This window comes from Macadamia integrifolia, chromosome 8 (assembly GCF_013358625.1).
Source record: "Macadamia integrifolia cultivar HAES 741 chromosome 8, SCU_Mint_v3, whole genome shotgun sequence".
Taxonomy (NCBI): Eukaryota; Viridiplantae; Streptophyta; class Magnoliopsida; order Proteales; family Proteaceae; genus Macadamia; species Macadamia integrifolia.
Genome location: NC_056564.1, coordinates 11,371,377 through 11,390,931, shown reverse-complemented (window position 1 = coordinate 11,390,931; position 19,555 = coordinate 11,371,377). Strand labels below are relative to the sequence as shown.

At 38.2% G+C, this 19,555-nt stretch overlaps 1 protein-coding gene across 5 annotated transcripts in view; it reads right to left on the bottom strand.

Annotated features, from left to right (window-relative positions):
• LOC122087166 (mediator of RNA polymerase II transcription subunit 14-like) overlaps positions 1-19,555 on the bottom strand; it is an 80,937-nt gene that overhangs the window by 52,502 nt on the left and 8,880 nt on the right. For all 5 annotated transcript variants that reach the window (XM_042656191.1, XM_042656190.1, XM_042656193.1 and 2 more), the window contains 4 exons: positions 9,835-10,009; positions 4,673-5,675; positions 3,536-4,557; positions 1,187-2,280 (listed from right to left, as the gene is read on the bottom strand). In XM_042656191.1, the coding sequence (XP_042512125.1) occupies positions 1,187-2,280; positions 3,536-4,557; positions 4,673-5,675; positions 9,835-10,009 (3,294 nt within the window). The remainder of the gene's footprint in view (positions 1-1,186; positions 2,281-3,535; positions 4,558-4,672; positions 5,676-9,834; positions 10,010-19,555) is intronic.

The following is a 19,555-nucleotide window of genomic DNA, read 5'->3' as shown; positions in this document are numbered from 1 at the left end:
GTATCGGTGGAATCCGACACAGAGAATGGGAAGGGAAGAAGAAAGATGGGGAAGGAATAGGATCCTTCAGCTCTGATACCAAGTTGATGGAGAACCCTTAGTTGATGGAGAACCCTTAGGGAAGGGAGGGGAAATCAGAGTAGAGAGGGGGGGAAGGAGAATCACACTCAACACATTCATTCAATAATCAAATCGCTCTCTAAATCTTCAATCGATTACAACTAATATATAGGAAAATAGGAACATGAATTTAGAAACTTAACTGGAATGAAAACTAGCCTAACTAGGAAACAACTATAAAAAGGAAACCAAAGCAAGGAAGTAAATCCTACTCCTACGTTCAAATCTGAAAAATAAAAGCATGAAATAAAATACTAAGTAAACTACTAATTTTATTTTCAACCCTTATTGGACCAAAACCCTGGGCTTGACCGGTTCTTCTTGGCTCTTGGCTTCCAAAATCGGTCATGCTAGTCCAACCAAGAAAGGGCAGCCGTATCTGCATCAACAATACTTCTACTTTTTATAAAAACAAGCAAGAGGAACACATGCCATATGATTTTGAGTTATAGAAAACTTGGTTTTTGCCTCTTTGGGTCAGTGGTGATGTAATCGCTTGGACCTGTGGTGATGCAGCTCCAGCCCTATTGTGGTGAAGCAATAGGACAAGATTGGTGGCAATGCCCTTCCCACAGGTCTACTGGTGATTCTAGGTCACATTCCTTTTACTTCTTTCACATGTTTTAAAAAGAAAATATCGATTTTTTTATATTGGTTTGTCCCTATATGATATCCCGTTGCAAATGATCTCTCGTGCTTTACTGGTTCGCGGTCAATTCTGCATTACTCACGCCCTTAACAAAGATACAGGTAAAGATAGAATAGTTGACCCCAGATAGCTGGAATGAAATTGCATTCAACTGCTTGAGCTGTATCTCACTTTATCTATTATTCATTATTATTTATTTCATGCCCCTCAAATACTGTTTTGGTTCACCTACAGTGTTTCTACTCCCAACAGAAATAACATGATGGCAGCAGTGGAAATCAACTATAGAGGATCTGTAATCTACACAAAGAAATTAGTACGATGATTTTTCACCATCATGTCAAGTAGATTTGAAGAAGAGGATACAGCATGCATCGTAATCCATTAACAAATCAAAGGAGAAGATATAGGTCTTACCCCACAAAGAAGCGCAAGGCTGGCTGTTCCTGGTCCAAATTTAAAAGTGCCCCTTCATTCTCTTTTAGAATTGACCCCAGGATCTCCCTCAAAAGAGCAGGTAACTGTGCAAAGAGCCATAGTACTCCAAGGTACTTGAGAATGCCTCTTAAAACCTTTTTAAGAGCAACTAAGGGAACCCATCCACCACCATACCCTCCATCATCCCCAAGCCCAATGAAAGCTGTGTTAAATTCTCCTCTCATATGAATAGGGACGCTAGTGACAGGTGATCTACGTAAAGGTAATCCTGAGCCAACAGATGCTAAATTTTGGGACGCCAAAAGAGCATTGCCTACGCGGGTTATACCAGGTGCCTGATTTCCAGCCATTGGAGTTGATCTAGATATTACACCAGAACCGGTAATATTAACCCGGCTTCCGTTGGTTGCTGAAAGATGGGAACCTGAACTTTGGTTTGGAATGCTAGAGTTTGTAATTCCAACTGTCTGTTGATTGGCAGAGAAATTAGGTTCTAACCCATTCAATTCCTGAGCTACGTGCTCCATAATGAAAGGCCGAAACTGTGGACATGGCAAAGAACCCCCAACCTCGGGCCCACCCTTTGGTGGTGTTGCCGGCTGTAGCCAAACCTGATCGCCAGCAAAACAGCGCATGTCAACTGCAAAGTGTTTACGATAGATTATGCGTATCCAGTAGGGACCACGGAGTACAACAGAGACATCAATGGGCAACAGTGAGCTAGGAACGATTCCTGGGCCACCTCTCCCAGCAGCAGCTAACATCGTGGTTGCATGAAGGTTGTGACTCCCAAGAGGACCAACAACTGTACTTGTAACGGGATTCCCGACTGGAACAGATGCAGCCTGAGTAACATTTAGAGATGAACTGCTTGGCATCACTCCCTGATTTGGTACAAAACCATTCTGCCTAGGGATAGCAGGGGGTGCAGAAGTTACACCAGGGGCACCAGAAGCAGGACCAGCCCGTGCAGGTCGAGTTGCAGCTGCTAGAGAAAATAATGGCCCTGCAGTCAGCCGAATGCAGTCCAAAAGGGATGCCACCTCAGCTCCATTAATAAAATCCTCCAGAAACTGTAGAAAACAAGGGGCAAATGCTCAATAATAGTGCTGGACCTGCTGAGTAGTTAATGATAAATTGTTTCCATCACACATAATATCACCGAATTAGGAAAAGAAAATCAATAGTCAAAAAATTCCCACCAACAATCTTGAGTCTTACAGCAAAACCATTGCCTTATAAGCAATCATTGTGTCTGAATAGCACTCTGAGGTTATTCACATTTAATCCTACCAAGTATTTTGGATTACAGGCCATACACAGCTGCATTACATAAATTCAATAATTGATTTTGGAGAGACAAAAAATTCCCATATAATATGAATATATATATATATATATATACATATTATATGGTGCATCTTGTTGTAACCAAAGTGGCAAACTTAGAAGTTGTAACCTTCTCTTCATTGCCTGTCTTATTCCCAAGTACTTTACATTGGGTGAAAAAATGTTTTCAAAATAATTTGAAAGGGATTCATCATTGTCATTCTCAAGGGTTGTCAAACATGCTTTTTGAGTTCACAAGCGAAATAATAGGTTTTACCCTCATTGAAAGAAAAAGTATGCCATACTAAAAGTGCAAGATAGCAAGGTTACAACTTTTTCACCAACTTTTGGCAATAAAAAGAATGTTACAACTTCTCCATTCACAACTTTATAGTGTTTTTCTTTCCGATAAGGGAGTTGTCTGAATGACACATCTATAGGTGTATTAAGAACTTGACACCTTCATTTAATTGTCCCTTGTCTTATTCTCAAAAGTACTTTAGACAGGGATATAAAAGGGTTTTCAAAAAAAAATACGTTGAAAGTGACATCATTGTGTCATTATCAAAAGATGTCATTGTCATGCACATTTTCGAGTACATATGAAATTACACTGTTATCCTTGTTGGAAAAAAAATTGTGTATTATACTAAAAGGGCAAAAAAATAAGGTTACAAATTATTTGACAGCTTGAGGGGTGTCAAAAAGAGAATCCCTATATATGAACATGCCAATTTCCAGAAAGCTCAATTGACACCATGACCCACTTTCCACCTTTGTAGGCCAGGGTCAGTAGCAATACCTTGGAGCCAGACAATACAAAAGGAATCACAATCATAAGTATGAATATGAGTGCTTAATATTTGAAGCAATTGTGAGAAAATCAATATTTACTATCTCATTTGTTGGGAGGTTGTCTTTAAAAAGTACTTAAATTAATATTCATCGTGTGTGTGTGTGTGTGTGTGTGTGGGGGGGGGGGAGGGGGGGAGGACAGACCTTTGTATGTGGCCAAAGCTGTTCTGGAGAAACATGCATTGTGCATCCATCTTTTCCTGATTCCCACTCAACAACAAAGCGTGCCACCACCCCAGAAACAAAACTAAACCACAAACTCATAAGACCAACAGCTTCTATCCTAAATTGCCTCCTCATCTGTTCTGATATCTTATCAGTAATGTCAGCAGTATCTTTGGCTATAGAAGATGTTATGTTGTCGAAGTTTGCATTGATTTCCTCCAGCTTATCATCTGCTCTTACTCCAAGCAGTCTCCGCATTCCAAGAGCAAACAAACGAGCATTAGAAAGTCTTTGTAAATCAGCAACTAATTTTTTAATGCTATCATCCTCAACAGACCTATAACTTAGGATAACACCCTCCGAATCATAGCAAATATGGGAATCCATATCGGTTGTATTGGCCATACAAACACCAGAACCCCATGCCGTATTCATACTTCCCTTTTGAAGTTCCCACAAGTCCCTAAAGTGTTGATCATTTATCTTGACATCCCAATACAAGCTTCCAGGTCTTCCAAGTCGCAAGCAAATGTGTTGCCATGAATCTTCTCTGGCAAAAGGTAGTCTGAACCACAAGTTTGAGGATGGAGTTCGCAGACCCGCCTCTTCAACATATGGAATGTCAAGAGCATCCATCTGACTAGTAAGTCGAGCATGCTTGATGCAGAGAGAGCAATGCCTGACCACATGAAGAAGAGATGTAACATATATGTTAGAAGGTGCGCTCCCCTTATTTGCTTCAGCTATAAGATTCCCATATGTAAACCCCTCAGGTTTACTCATCAATTCTGATGATCTGTGTGCTTGTGATGCAGGAGGATGCCTAGAATCTGATTCTGAGATTTTCATCCTCTTACAAAATGGTGAAGTGTCTACTACCCCTTGAAGTGAGGGAATGAACTTCAATATATCGGAAACTGAACGCTTTCTTCGGTTTTTCTCATTTTTAGGTGGGACATCAAGACTAGTGTTATGACAAGTCCCAGATTCTGGTGTGTCGCCTTGAAAAAGAACATCGGTCAATCAAAATTAGTGAGAAAAAAAAAAGTCAATCCAAAATGAAGAACGCATAAAACCCAGTTAAAACAATGTAAAATTTCAGTGCAGGCATCTTACATACGGGGGTGGTATTCCACGAGCTCGATCTAGCAGCTCTAGAAGATGCGGCAAGGTTAGGTAAGCTTCTAACCCCATTTAGCTTCATGATTGCAGTCGCTTGAGAGCCAGTTGGTCCTAACAGAGATAACATTCGTGATGAGCGGCTACCAGAAACTGCCTCCTTCGAAGACTCATTCAGAAGCCTCACCTGACCTTCATCCATAGCAGAAGAAGGGCTGGCTTCCACTGATTGTGAAGATCCAAGAGAAGTCAAATCCTGTTCAGATTTTGCAGATGACAGTTTTTTTATCGATGGGCTTCTTACTGGACTATTGGATTGTATTACGCCCTTCATATTGTTTGATGGATACATGGAACTATTAAAATGGGGACCAACAGAAGAAGATTTTGAAACATTATTAATCTGAGGATGTTGCAAACCTCCTTCCCACTTAGGAGAGGAAATTCCAGGTTTTATGCCTAGATTGGACACTGGAATAGAGCTAAAATTAGAAGCAGGAGATGAATTAAATGATACAGAATGACGAGTATAAACAGGATAAGGAGGTATTGATGTCCCTTTCTCAAACTCAAACACTTCATTAACCACTGATGAAAAACTTGACTCAAGAGGGCATCCACCAAACTCTGCAGAAGCATCTAGACCAAACTCAGAAAGAAGGCCATGCTCAGCAGTCTGATTGGAGCCTACAGCATTAGGCAATGAAGAAAGTACTTGTTCCCAATCAAGAAGACTTAAGTTCATTTCATCCTCTAGTATATGCAAGTGACCGATGTCAATCTTGTTGAAGCGTATAACATGATTGGAGTCACAGGTATGGGATCTTCCAGATTGATCTGGCTGCGTCTCAAGCAGTTTAAAAAGCAGTTTGAAGTCCTTATCAAGTTGCATCAGAAGAAAATAAGAGATACCACACTGTGGGAACCCCATCAGCAATGAACCTGACCCACTCAAGATGGTCTTCGGTATTTTAACTGCAGCTAAACCTTGTTCATACACCTGCAAGAATCAAATGTTCTGCTTGTTATATTTGCACATTATGCAACAGGGAAGCATATAAAGAATGGGAATCCCTTTATAGATATTGTCTGAGGGTGGGTTTAGACACCACAACAATTTGAAGATCCTAGCTAAAGGATCTCAAACCAACAATCAATGTGAATATTTATGTCAATGATCCAATTTACAACTACTTTGTGGTCATATTTTTTTTTTTTAGCATCCATACCATATGACAAATTGGAAAGGTAGCACGAATAGGACAAAGTCAAATTTGGCCTGGAAATTGGGGGATATGCCCACTTGGAACCATCTAACAACAGAATGTGAACACAATGGCTTTAAGTAAATTAATAATAAAAAAATCTCATACACATCTACGAACTTCTGAATGACAAGGCGAAAGCAATTACACAAGAAAATTCAGAAATTCATATCAGATCTCCGTGGAGAGTAGAAAAGATTTCTTACAATTCAAACTGGCAGGTCAAGAAATGAGGAGACAACTGACAAGTAAGTACATGAGATACAAAGCAAGGTTTTCAAAGTGTCAAATCAATGGCTAGGTTTCTACCAAAAAAAAAAATCAATGGCCAGGCATTTTATTTTGAGCTGAAGCATGACTAAAAATGATGGTATTTTTAAATTAAGGGATAAGTGGATAACATACTGGTAGCAATAAAGAGCCAAAAATATGCATGTAAGACTTTTCTTCTTTCTTTTTCCAATAAATTGGGGGGGGGGGGGTGGTTTCCATTGTTAGGGGGAGATTTCTCCAAAGTCCAAACCCCACACCCCCTCCCCCCCACCCACACCACCAAAATAAATAAATAAATAACTCTGTCCATCAACAGTTTCATCGACAAGGCGGAAGCCCTCAAAAGTCCATTGCAAAGCTAGCAAAAGCCTGAAAAGCATCTCCAATAGTGCCAAGGCCATCTGACCTAAAGCTTCATTCTTCAACAAGCTTCTTCAGTGAGAATGCCTTGATGGCCAGCAACATTGGAACAGAAACTCAGAAGGAACAATAGTTATTGAACTCACTCACAAATCCTATTAAGAGCTTTATAATGATCATCCAAAAGAATGGCACAGCCATCAGAAAATGAGATAATTGCAGGGCTTTCCTTCAAATGCAGAAATTCTCTGGGGTTCTTTAATCTCCACTCCATATCACCAAAATTCTAACAGAATGCGTCCATTTCCTGAAGAGTTGGTGACCATCACTGTAAACTGCTTTCAGAGACTTGTCTTCAACCAGCCAACCTTTTTCCAATTTAACAGCAATGATGTACTTATGAGCCGAGGGAAAGGTATCATATTTTGAGTTTCTTGTTTCCTAGTGCTAAATGGCATAGGAAGTCACCACATTTTGCACTATTTTATCCATTAGCAAAACTGTTTTATAACCTCTTTTTTTTACTACGGAAAATACATCTACAATGCTGACTTGAATTATGTGAACAAGGTTCTTCTATTTCTTCTTCCAAGGTTGTAGCATATGTTTCCAATATGAATTTAATTGAAGTGTTGCCTAGGCATCTTGGGGCATGGACCAAATTGTGCATAAGTCATATGCTACCAGTATGTCAATCACCTAGGTTCAACTAGATGATGACTTGAGTTGCAACTAGCAGACCACTTGTGGTCAACCATTTGGGACTCATGACACTTTTTTTCTATTAAAACCTTGTTCTTCTAAATGACTGCAATCCACTGGCAAAAAACATGGTTGTTTCACTCTTTCTTTTGGCATTCATTAGTGCTGGTTTTCTAGTATTATGTTTAATGTAAGATTGGTTCACAAGTGATCCAATCCCAGGTAGGATCTTTAGTAAATTCAATAAAAATCAGATAGTATGAATAAAACAGAAATAAGAGAATGAAGGGAAGAATGTGGGTAGGGGAATAGGTTGGGTCGAATATCTCACTCTTCCCTAGGGCATCTCACCCATGCTGTCTCTCACAGCATTGCATCTCACAGTTTTTCAGCACAAAACTTTCTTTTTTTTTTCTTTTTTTTTATTTCATTCATTCAAATTCATGTTTAATGTTGTAGCCCCTTACAAACTTATATAGAAGACTCAAAACTTACTCAAACACTAAAAAGGAAAGGCCTAACCCAATCCTTAACTAATTGGGAAACCTAAACTGATTAGAAAACTGAAATAACAAAGAAGATAGACTCAAAACATGATTCTAACTAAACTAACGAATTAAATCTCGCTTTCCTACTTTCTACCCATATTTTAGGTCCATTAAAATGGCTCATTACAAAGAAAACTCATGGGATCAAAGACCCATCACATACATAACCCAACACAAGGCTTATTTGCAATAAAATAAGCCCATCCAGTGACTTATCTGCATCAATTCGCCCTCTCTTAGACGAATTTTGTAGAGTGTGAAGGTGATTATAGCATGGTGCATGTCCCTCTTTAAGCCGTAGAAAAATTTAGTTTGCTCTTTGATAATAAGGATGCAGTCTAGAATGTGAGGAACTCGATCTTCAAAATACTTTAATGGGATGACGAACTCCACATGCTCAACCTCAACACCGTCGGATATGTCTATAGGGTCATCAACATATGCACCTTCAACCTCTTCAAACTCTGGTGCAACGTCGATCTCGTCGGGTAATTCTTGGTGGTCGTTTACAGTCAACTCGATTGTCTCTGCTTTGAATCCCTCAACATAGACCTATTTGGGAGGACAATTTATTTCTTGTTGTACCTCCTTCAAATGGTCTTGGTAGCATCCTTTGGAGGTAAAAGGCAGAAGAGACCAAACTGGGCATCAAACTTTTTCTCAAGAGCAATCATACGGTCTGATAATCTCATCACCTACTTGTAGAGATCGCCTATGCTAACCATGGTAGGCTCTGATACCAAATAATGTTAGATTGGATCATCCCAGGTAGAATCTTCAGTAAATTCAAGTAAAAATCAAATAATATGACAAATAGTATGAAAAACAGAAATAAGAGAATGAAGAGAAGAATAGGGGTAGGAGAATAGGTTGGGTCGAGTATCTCACTCTTCCCTAGGGCATCTCACCCATGTTGTCTCTCACAGCATTGCATCTCACAGTTTTTCAGTACAAAGCTTTCTTTTTTTCTTTTTTTTTTTCTTTTTTTTTCATTCATTCATATTCGTGTTCAATGTTGTAGCCCCTTCCAAACTTATATAGAAGACTCAAAACTAACTCAAACACTAAAAAGGAAAGGCCTAACCCAATCCTTAACTAACTGGGAAACCTTAAATGTTTAGAAAACTGAAATAACAAAGAAGATAGACTCAAAATCATGACTCTAACTAAACTAATGAATTAAATCCCGTTTTTTGACTTTCTACCCATATTTTAGGCCTATTAAAGTTGGCACATTACAAAGAAAACCCATGGAATCAAAGGCTCAACACATACATAACCCAACCTAAGGCTTATTAGTAATAAAATAAGCCCGTTAAGTGACTTATCTGCATCAACGTTCTTCCCTTTGGTAGTCTTATTTCTATTTTATCCATTTGACATGTTTGTCTATTTTCTTTCAAAAAAAAAAAAAAAAAAAAAAAAAAAAAAAAAAAAAAAAAAAAAAAAAGCTATAGCCTGAACATCCTAGGGCTTCAAGGTTTTTAGCAATTGAGTACGCCTTTGAGTCAACAAAGATTGTATCAATCACTAATCTCTTCTCACCAATGCAGAAACCTGGAGAAATTATCCTAATAATGTTAAGAGTAAAGAGAACGAGTGTAACATTGTTGGTGGAAGCATTTGAGAAGGATGCTAAAAGCGAGAAGGAAGTTTAGAGGTCAATTATAGCTAAAAACGTTGGTGCTTTGATATACTGATTTGAAAGAACGATGAACAATCCTGGTAGATCTATAGTGATTTGAGAATTTATGAACTGACAGAGGAACAACATATGAGATCGCTTCAGAAGGAACATAGGATATGGATGTATGACCTGGCTATGGAAATTTTTTTTTTTTTTGGGGGGGGGGGGGTGTAACAAAAGAAATTGGGATGAAAACAAAAACAAAATATTGTGTACAAGTATGCACAGAAAAGGAACATTAACTGTATTTCCAGCTTAGTGTTCCCTTTCCGGAGAGCAAAACACGTATAGTTAGCAAAAGGCAATGGATAAATAAAAATGTACCTTAAGGCCTAAAAACCTGCCAATTGATGCATATAGGTGTAAAACACTTCTGCCTCTCAAGTCAATAAATACTTCTGCCGCAGCCATGCTACCCTGGTTTAGAGCTTCTTCACAATCTAACACGGCAGATGGCATGAGAATATTTCCGGAAGCTTGGAGAAGAAAACGTCCATTCCTACAATTCCAGAAGAAAGTAAGACATCAAATTAGAACATGAAAATGGACATGAACACCAGAATCTACTTCAACACAATACTTCAGAACCTGACCCTAAAATGGTGCAAAATGGAACCCAGGTCTAGTCAACCTCCTTTTCTTTCTGACCAATGGGTCATAGCAGATTTACCCAATGATAACGGCAATTGATATTTATAGCATGCATAAAGTTCTTTTTATTGTCTTCTAAGGGGATACTTTATATATGGGAAGCCAAATGAAATAGACTTCTCTATTGATGGGTGACTGGGCCAGCAAGGGATTTAATTATTCTGGGTTCACTTTACGGCTGTCTTCAGTTGTTCAGACTTGGGGAATGAATGTACTTTTCTTAGTGAAAATTGTACTTGTCGGAAGTTATTTTTTAACTTTATGCAGTAGCAATATTATAATTGGCCAACCCCATTTAGTTGGGATAAGACTAAGCTTTGTTGTTGTTGTTGTTGTTGTAGTAGCAATATTGTAATTAGAGGTGAGGTTACTTCTGTATTAAGTGACTTCTAAAGAAAGCTACTTCTCAGTTTCTTGAAGAAACTATCTTTTAAGCTCGTTCTTTGCTTCTTAAGTAAGCCACCTCTAGCTTCTTTATCATTTCTTTTTTCTTTTCTTTTTTTTAACAATAATTTATTCATATTGGCAACAAAAGTACAGAAGAGTATATAATCCTAGAGCCTGAAAACAACTAAATTACTTCTTTAAAAGAAATATCATCAGGACCAAGGCCCAAGAGCCAATCTGAAAACAATTACATTACTCCTTAAAAAGGAATACTATCCCCATAACAGAGCACAGGTCTCATAACACCTTGCTTTTCCAATTAATTAGCCACTACATTTGTACTTCTTGGTATCCACTGGAAAAGTATCCAGATCCTTCTTCTACATCCCATTATTGTTCTCCTGCCAACGGAAATGTTGGTGTGAAAAGAGTTCTGTGGAACTCTACTATTACTGCTCAGATGTCATATCAAGAACAAATTACAGAGGTGAGATCTCCACTCTACGATGCCTCAGACTTGAGATTCCCTTTCCCCATTCAACTCTCTTGCTGTGTGATATCTAACTGCAACCAGAATAGGGCCTTAACCTACAGCCAGTTATTGAATCAGGTTGTTCTTGTTCACTTGTGCTCACTCTTTTGATCTGCTACCAGTTGTGCTTGATAGAACCTTGAGTGCGACCCCTCGCCTGAAATTTCAGGCCCAGCCAACAGCTGTTGAAGGAGTTCCTCCATCATATAGTCACTGGTTTATGCCTCCTGTAACGCCTTTAGGCAGGAGACAATCCCTTCTTCACTCCTCTTTTTGATATCTTTAAAGTTTAATCCCTTTAGCGTTCTCACCAATATTAACCCTACCTTTTGATACAGATTAATTTGACTGGTTGGACTAGAATGACCGCCTTTGAATGCAAAAAACCAAGAAGAAAACCGCTCCAACCCATGGTTTTTGGAATTAGTTTATTTCTTTTGTCTTTTATTTCCTTTGGAAGAAAACAACTCCTATTGCTTTCCAAAGTACCTTTTTAAGATTCTGTTTAATTTACCAAATTGCCACTCCCTTTGTAATCTTCAGTAACAGAATTGCCATCATTCTTTAATACTTGGCTATTGTACACTTTGGCCCATAGCGAACCCAAATAGGGTTATGCAACCCAGGTCCCCGCATCACCAATCATGTTTCTTATTAGAGATTAAATAGAACCTAGACCACAGATCCTCAAAGCTGAAAGAATGTCTCTGCACCAAACATCCTCCCAAAATCTCCCACTCTCCCAACTACATCATACCTGATTCAACAAAGAAAGATGGTAGGAGGCAACTTATGCTCTTCCAGGGGCCCTCATTGTGACGCTGCTCACGATTGTGGTCTCTGAACCTCCTTTATCAAACAATATTTTGATCGGGGATCACAAGGACAGCACAACGCTTGGGGGTTCATTTTGGAACCTCAATACACATTTAGCTAGAAGAGAGGCAGTATGGTTGGGGATGTTTCCAATACCTAATCCCCCTTCCTCTATTGGCGACTATAACCATGTCCCAATCAATAGGTGATCCCTCTTTCTCTTCCCAGATTCCCACATGAAATTTCTAATATTTTGACTAGTTGAACAACATTTTTTCCTCAGAACCCCAAATGCTAACGTGTGGTAAACTCGGGGATTCTAAATAGTGGACCTAATGAGACCATGGGTTCCTATTATATTTATATCACGCTATTTAATTGATAAGAGATTGATCCCCAAGTCCCTAACAAATGTTCTATATAGGACTCATTGCTTCCGAACCAATATACACTAAAGACCTTCAAGAGATAAGAGAGGGAAGAAGGACAAAAATCCTATCAATTGTCGAACCAAAGGACAGTTTGAGACTGATGAGGACATCACTAAGAAATTTAAGACGTATTAGAGTAAAGGCAGACATACACAACCACACATCACTTCATTGTGGCTAGTTGTCCCTTATTAACTTGTGTAAATGCACTTCTGTTTACTTGTGTAGTTTATTTTATTTTGTTGTATTTTATTTTAATGAAAAGGTTAGGCACACCGCAAGCCAGTGCATGCTGTGTCTATCTCTCTCTTCCCCCTTTTGTGTAGTGACTCCCTGCCCTATCTATATGATGCCCCATCCTGCGCCCCCACTAGTGCCACCCGCTAGCTTACCACCCTCTCCCTTTATTTTATTTGGTGTCAAAACTGCTATGTACAATGTTGTAATGCAAAGTGCGGAAGTTATTTCTAGAGTAGTTATTAGTGAGTAGTTATTGTTTTTTGCCGGAAAAGTAGTTATTAGGGAGGAAGTTATTTCTCTATTCTTTGTTTTGGGTTTTAAAAGACAGAGTTTAGGAGGGAACTAGGGAAGACACTGAAAGATGTTAAAACTTGAGAAATTTTCTCCCATTCTCCTCAGCATGAGTGATTGCCTGCATATCTTGGAGTCCATCCAAGTTGGTGTGAAGCCAGGCCCCGCTTTCTCTTCCCTAATTATTCTCTCATAGGCTACCACCCTCTCCCTCTCCCCTATTCCTTTTCTACCAGTCCCAGTTTTCCCACTTTTAGCTTCAATTATAGCTTCAAACACGATGGAGATTCATCAATTAACAGCCAAGGAGGCACTGAGGACACCTTCTTTGGAGTTCCATAGTTACTTGGCACTTGATCATGGCACTCCAATTCGCAGGACATAAAGTTAGGTATTGACCTACCATATATTTTTTATCAAATTTCCATGAATCCTAGAATGAATTTTCTGCATTTGCATTTGGAATTTTTCATTATTTATGGCTGTTGTTAAATCTAATCTTCTGCATGTATGCTGTAAGTTTTGTGTTCGTAGACTTCCAAAACCCAAATTCACTTAATCCTTAGACTTATATTAGATTTCCCAACCCTGTCATGCACCAGGCACCAGAGACTCAGAGACAGGAAGAGACTCCAAACAGGTACGCTACTCCTACCCTCCTCTCCCCCCCCCCACACGTAGATAAGTCACTTAATGGGCTCATTTTATTACAAATAAGCCTTGGGTTGGTTTATGTATGTGTTGGGCCTTTGATCCCATGGGTTTTTTTTATAATGGGCCACTTTAATGGGCCTAAAATATGAATAGAATTAGGAAAACGGGATTTAATTCATAGTTTATTTAGAGTCCTGTTATGAGTCTATTTCCTTTGTTACTTTAGTTTCCTAGTCAGTTTAGGTTTTCCAATTCGTTAAGGATTGAGTTAGGCCTTTCCTTTTTAGTGTTTGAGTCAGTTTTGAATTGAACACGAATTTATGAATAGAAAAAAAAAAAAAAGATGGCTTCTGTTGTTGTGTTGTGGGAGTTGGGTGAGATGCCCATTCACTAGTTCTTCTTCCCACTCTCAACCCTCTATCGAATTCTCTTTCTTTTCTTATTTTCCTTTCATTTGTTTTCTGTGAGAGAGTGTTTGAGAGCTAGAACCAAGCCTATTGGAGGACATCCTCTCTATTCAGAATTTCATATCCTACCTAGGATTAGGATCACTTGTGATTCTAGTTCTACATTACCCCCCACCCGGCTTCTTCTTCTTTCTTCTATACAGAACAGCCCTTCCTCTTCTGCTCCCTCTCATCTCCAGCCCTACTCCTTTCTTGACCCACCCTACTCCTTCCTCCTCATTCTTATCCAGCAGCCTCCTTTTCTTCTTCCTTTTACTTCTGACATAGAGACAGATACATATATATATATAGAGAGAGAGAGAGAGAGAGACTGCATCAGTGACCAAATCCAAGTTGACAAGTATAGACATGCAATTCAATAGGGCAATAGCTAGACCTAGATCCTACTAACATAGTATTGACTTCCCTCTACTCCATATAATTGCTCCAAATAAAAGAATCAAAAAGAGAGAATAGTAGTTTGCATCAAAAAAACAAATTAACATAGTTTATTGAATTTATTCTACCCTATATAATTGCTCCAATAAAAGAATCAAAAAGAGAGATGATGCAGAATTGAAGACATACAGCGAGGAAGAAGAGGGCCTAACAGCCCATGATTTTGGTTCATTAGTAGTTTGTTTTATTAAATAATTTTGGTTTAATTCAGTTCATTAGTTGAACCAATTTGGGTCAATTTAAGTTGTAAAGTAGTCTTATTCTTAAAAGACAAGCAACTAGTTTGTTCCTTCGTCACTAGTTTCCTTTTTCAGTTGTTTCTAAATTTTTAGGTTTTAGTTGTAATTGGCAGCCAATTGGGAGTTTCTATATCTAAGACCTTCCAATTGGAGGACTTGCCCCTCTTTGTTTCACCTAAAAATACAAAGCAAGAGGTTCCCTTAGAGCCGCGATTCATGAACAAACACTTTGCTGCTGCAACTGCTGCTTCTCTGTTGAGATTCGTCTTGTGTTATGATCAAGACTGTGGGATTGGAGTGTGATCCAGTTCACACTCTGCGGTTAGAAGCTTGAGAGGTTCCCTCTATCTATTCTTCTACTTCTATTGTTCTTCTATCCAAGGTGATGCGGATCAGTGTTCCACAGATTGAAATCGGATCGCTTATGGCCCCCCAAATAGTAGTTAATATAATCTTTGAACAAGTCAATGGCAATCTTGTAATTTCCAAGCAATTTAGAACCCCTTTAGAGTGAAATAATTGACTAAGGACTTAATAGGAATTAAACCCAAAGAGAAAGATCAAATCTGGAAATAGAATTAGTAATGAGGTTAAACTGAAATAAAAATCCAGAATGAGGGTTTTTTAGGGGAATATCAGAAAATAAGGTTAAAAAGTGTAAATAAGAGGAAATACCATCTTCAACCTTAGGTAGCTTTAGAGAACAACATGATAGAAATGGAAACCTCTTGCTGGCTTCGACCAACAGAACTCTCTCCAATCAAACCGAAACTTCGGGAAAGAGATCGGAAGTCAGATTGCTCTTGACTACAACCAATATCAGATCAGAAGGAGATGCAGCAGCCTCGGGGAGAATCCTGGGACCTGAACCTGGCGGAGAACTCAAATCTGAGTTCTGGTTTTCAGATTTTCCGTCCACTGACTCGCAGGAGCTTGGAATGGAGTTAGGGTTTAAATCGCCCCAAGGAAGAGCACTTATGCTCCAATTTTCAGACTGAAAGCTGCAGAATCGAAGGATCTGGAACCACCTTCGCTGACTGCAAGTGCTGCCCAGAACGGAACCAGAGAAAGAACACAGGGAACAAGGAAGAAAGAAAGGAAAGGGAAGAGAAGAGAAAAATCAGAAGACAGAACTTCAGATTTTTCTCAACAAGTTCCACGGCAGCCATAAACATTCATTCAATTCTTCAAAAAAACTGAGTTCTTCACCAGAGTATTACATGGCTATAAAAGAAAATTCAAAGCATAAAATTGGTAGCTAATTAAAAATGGAAACCAACCTATATAGAAACTGAAATAAAAATCTAATCTTACTACCAAACTAATTTCTAACCAAAAAGGAAAGCAAATAGGGAATCAAAATCAAGAGATAATGTCTAAACCCATCGAACTGCATCACAAGGACTTAGTTTTGTTACTCCAATTCAACACATGTACTGATTTGTTCTAATTTCTATTTTTTGGTCTGTAGTTTTCTCAGATTTCTTGTGCAACAATCCTCCCTTCCCTGAGATCAATCCAGCCATCAAAATTGGCTGTCCTTTTGGTCAAGTATCCCTCCCCCCCTTGGACTGAAACTCCATCCAAGTTCCAGTCCATTCTGGCCATCTGATCTCAGGTTATTAAAAATTACCCACAGACCATCCAATTGGGTATTTTACCTAATCTGATCTCCAATTGAGATCAATAGCAGGGCCTTATTTGAGTTTCATTCCTCTGTGTTTTATCTACGTTTTCTTCATTGTTTCTACCCTATTCCAGTACCTAAATAGTCCTTGATTCTTGTTTTTCATACAATTACAGAAAACCCTAAATTCTGAAATTGCTTAATCTGATTCCTTTTCTAATCTCAGTCCTTGTTTGCTGGTCTGTTGTTGAGTAACTTTTGTGCTTTGATTTGGTTTTCTCTAGTATAACTATATGAGTATCCTGCAGATTGGGGCTAGGTTGACTACTCAACCCTAGTTTTATATCAAGAGAATACCAACGCATAAATAAATGATATTGGATCGCTTAGGCGAGAAGGCGCCCCCCTTAAGGCAAACAAGCCGACCAAGTGTTATTCTTTATTTTTCCTATTTTCTAACATTATTTAGTAAGTTATATATACCTTATATCATAAAAAATCAAGATTAAGCAACATCAATGCAATGCCCCAAATTTTGGAACTGTAGAATATATATACTTTTTATGTTTGCTTAAATATTTAAAGTTAGGGTGTATTATATGACATAATGAGTTAGCCTAGCGGTTAGTACCTTGACTAATTAGAGGTCCTACGTTCAAATCTTGTTAGTAGAGTAAATAAGGGAGTTTTCTCTAATTGAATTCTTTTACTTTTACTTCTAAGATTCTTTCTTTTATTTTTTTAAAACATTCTTTGTGGACCCCACCCCATTTACACAAAACGTGAAGTTAGAAGAGTGAGAGAGGGGAGAAATGGAAGAAAACCGTGGGAAGAGAGAGAGACGTGGGATATGAAAGAAAAGAAAAAAAATAAAGAAAGAGGAAAGAGAACAGAATCGTGAGAAAGAAAAGAAAGCAAGAAAGGAAGAAAGAGAGAACAGAATCGTGGGAGAGAAAGGGAAAGAAAGAAAGAAAGAACGGGAGAGGAAGAGGGATTTTGGTCTCCACTTTTCCGTTTTTCTGCCTTCTTCCAGTACTGATGTCCTCTTTTCTGCTTTTTTTTTTTTTTTTCTTTGGACCCAATAGGGGTCTTATTTATCTTAGTTTAAGTTTTGGTTACGCTGTTTTTCTTTTTTTTGGACCCTAATTGTTCTTCGGGTTTAGGGTTTCGTTGTACAGTTAGGGTTCTTGGGACCCATTAGGGTTTTCTTGGGAGTCGATATGGGACCCAATATGGGACCAAACCATGATCCAATATGGGTCCAAATCGTGACCCAAATTTGATATTCTTTATTAAGATCTGAGATTTAATTCATTGGGAACATATATATTATTTTTGGGACCCAAATTAAATTAATCAGCTATTTTGAGACCCAATTATTGGGACCTTGTGTTGGTTAGATATGGCAAAGATTTTTAGGATTTTCTAGGCTGCCTAAGAAGGGTAATTGATTCTAATTTGGGGCCTATCAAAGGTCCCTAACATTAATTCTTGGTTGGATCAATAGAAGTGTTTATTCTTGTCTAAATCTTGATCTTTGATTTTTCTTCAAATCTAACTATACAGAGACCCATGTTTTGTTACCATTGTTTCCCCTACCATAGAGATAGAATCAATCCACTCAGGGAGAAAATCTGATTCTTGATTTGCATGTTACTTATAAACCCATGAAATTGAGGAAAACTGGAAGACCTGAACTTGTATCTCCCTAATTGTTTAAAATCCGACCGTCAACTTTGGGCATACTTTGGGGGTTAGTAGAGGCTTCCTAGGGGAGGTTTCAATCCGAATTTGGAGATCATATGTCCAACGGATTGTGAGTAATTTTAGATTTTACCGAAAAATCTGAAAGTTACACTTTGAGATTGTAGTTTTTCTAATTACTCCTTGATCACTCGGTTGATCATTCTCATTTTCGGAAGGGTGATAATACGTGTTGAGGGAAAATGTTTCCTAGAGTTTGACCTATGTCTAGGAGGGTTGACTTTTTAGGTTGACTTTTGAAGAGAAAGTGAGGTATTTGAATTAGTTTTGAATTGGGAGATTAATGGGAGATGTATATTACAGGTTGTGTATGACTTAGCAATCAGAGCTCAGAGGGTGGAAGTAGGAGACTTGCAGGCTGAGGTAAGTGGATTATAGTGGGGTTACACCACAGATGTGTGGTTTGACTGTATGATGAGATGTTTTGTATGCTTGTATTTTATACTTATTCTGAATTGTGTTTATGTGTGATATGAATTCATGGGAGTGATTGATAAGTGATGAAGGTGATTATTACTGTAATGTATATTGATGTGATTCTTATGTAAAAAATTTACCTATGTTTTTTTAAAGAAGGTGATTTTGTGAAAGTGTGAAAAGAGAATGTGTGAGGGTGCATAGACTACTCCGTACCAGACTAAAGAGAGGTGTCCCGTAAAGCCGCGGGACTTATACCCATTGTGCACAGTGGTGTATATTTAGTCACAGAGTGGTGATGATAGTGTAATTGTGTGATTATGTGATTGTGGGGGCCGTGTTTCCCTCTCTTTTTATGGGAGGTGGTAGCTTATTTCCCTCAGTGCCGGCTAAAGTGTGATAAAAAGGGATATTTTTAAAGTGATCACGTGCTAATTAAAAGTGTGATTTTGAGAAATTAAAACTATTTGTTTTAACCGTTGTTTTTGTCTGATGGTTTGCCCTGTGATATGCTTCACTATTTTCCCTTACTGGGTTGTTAAGCTTAACCCATTATTTTAACATCACAGATGTTTGAGAGGAAGGTATGCTTGGAGCAAGAGTTCGAGGGCGACCTGAAGCTACTATCAGTTTATTTTATTTTATTAGATGATTGTAGTAGGATATGGATTTATGTAAACTCTAACAGAGTGTTTTTATCCAAATTTGAGTATGCACCTTAGATTGCCACCAATAGGTAAGATTTGAGATATTTTATCTACGAGTAGTTGTTTTATTTTGTTGACATTTGAATATTATGAGTTCTCATATGCTTGTTTGTTTGGGTGAATGTTTGGATCATTTGATCATTCCCCGCAAGGGTTGTACCCTTACCTGTATCTGGGTCTAAGTCATGACAATCAAATCATTAAAAATCAACATTTAGCCATATTAAATCATAAAAAAATTAACATTAAGACATTAAGTTATAAAAAATCAAAATTTGGAGAAATGCACTTGTTCTAAAATAAGTTTGACTGATCAAATGATTTTATTTTTACATGAGGCTTTTTGCATTAGTTATAATATAAAACTAACTTTCCAACAAGTCT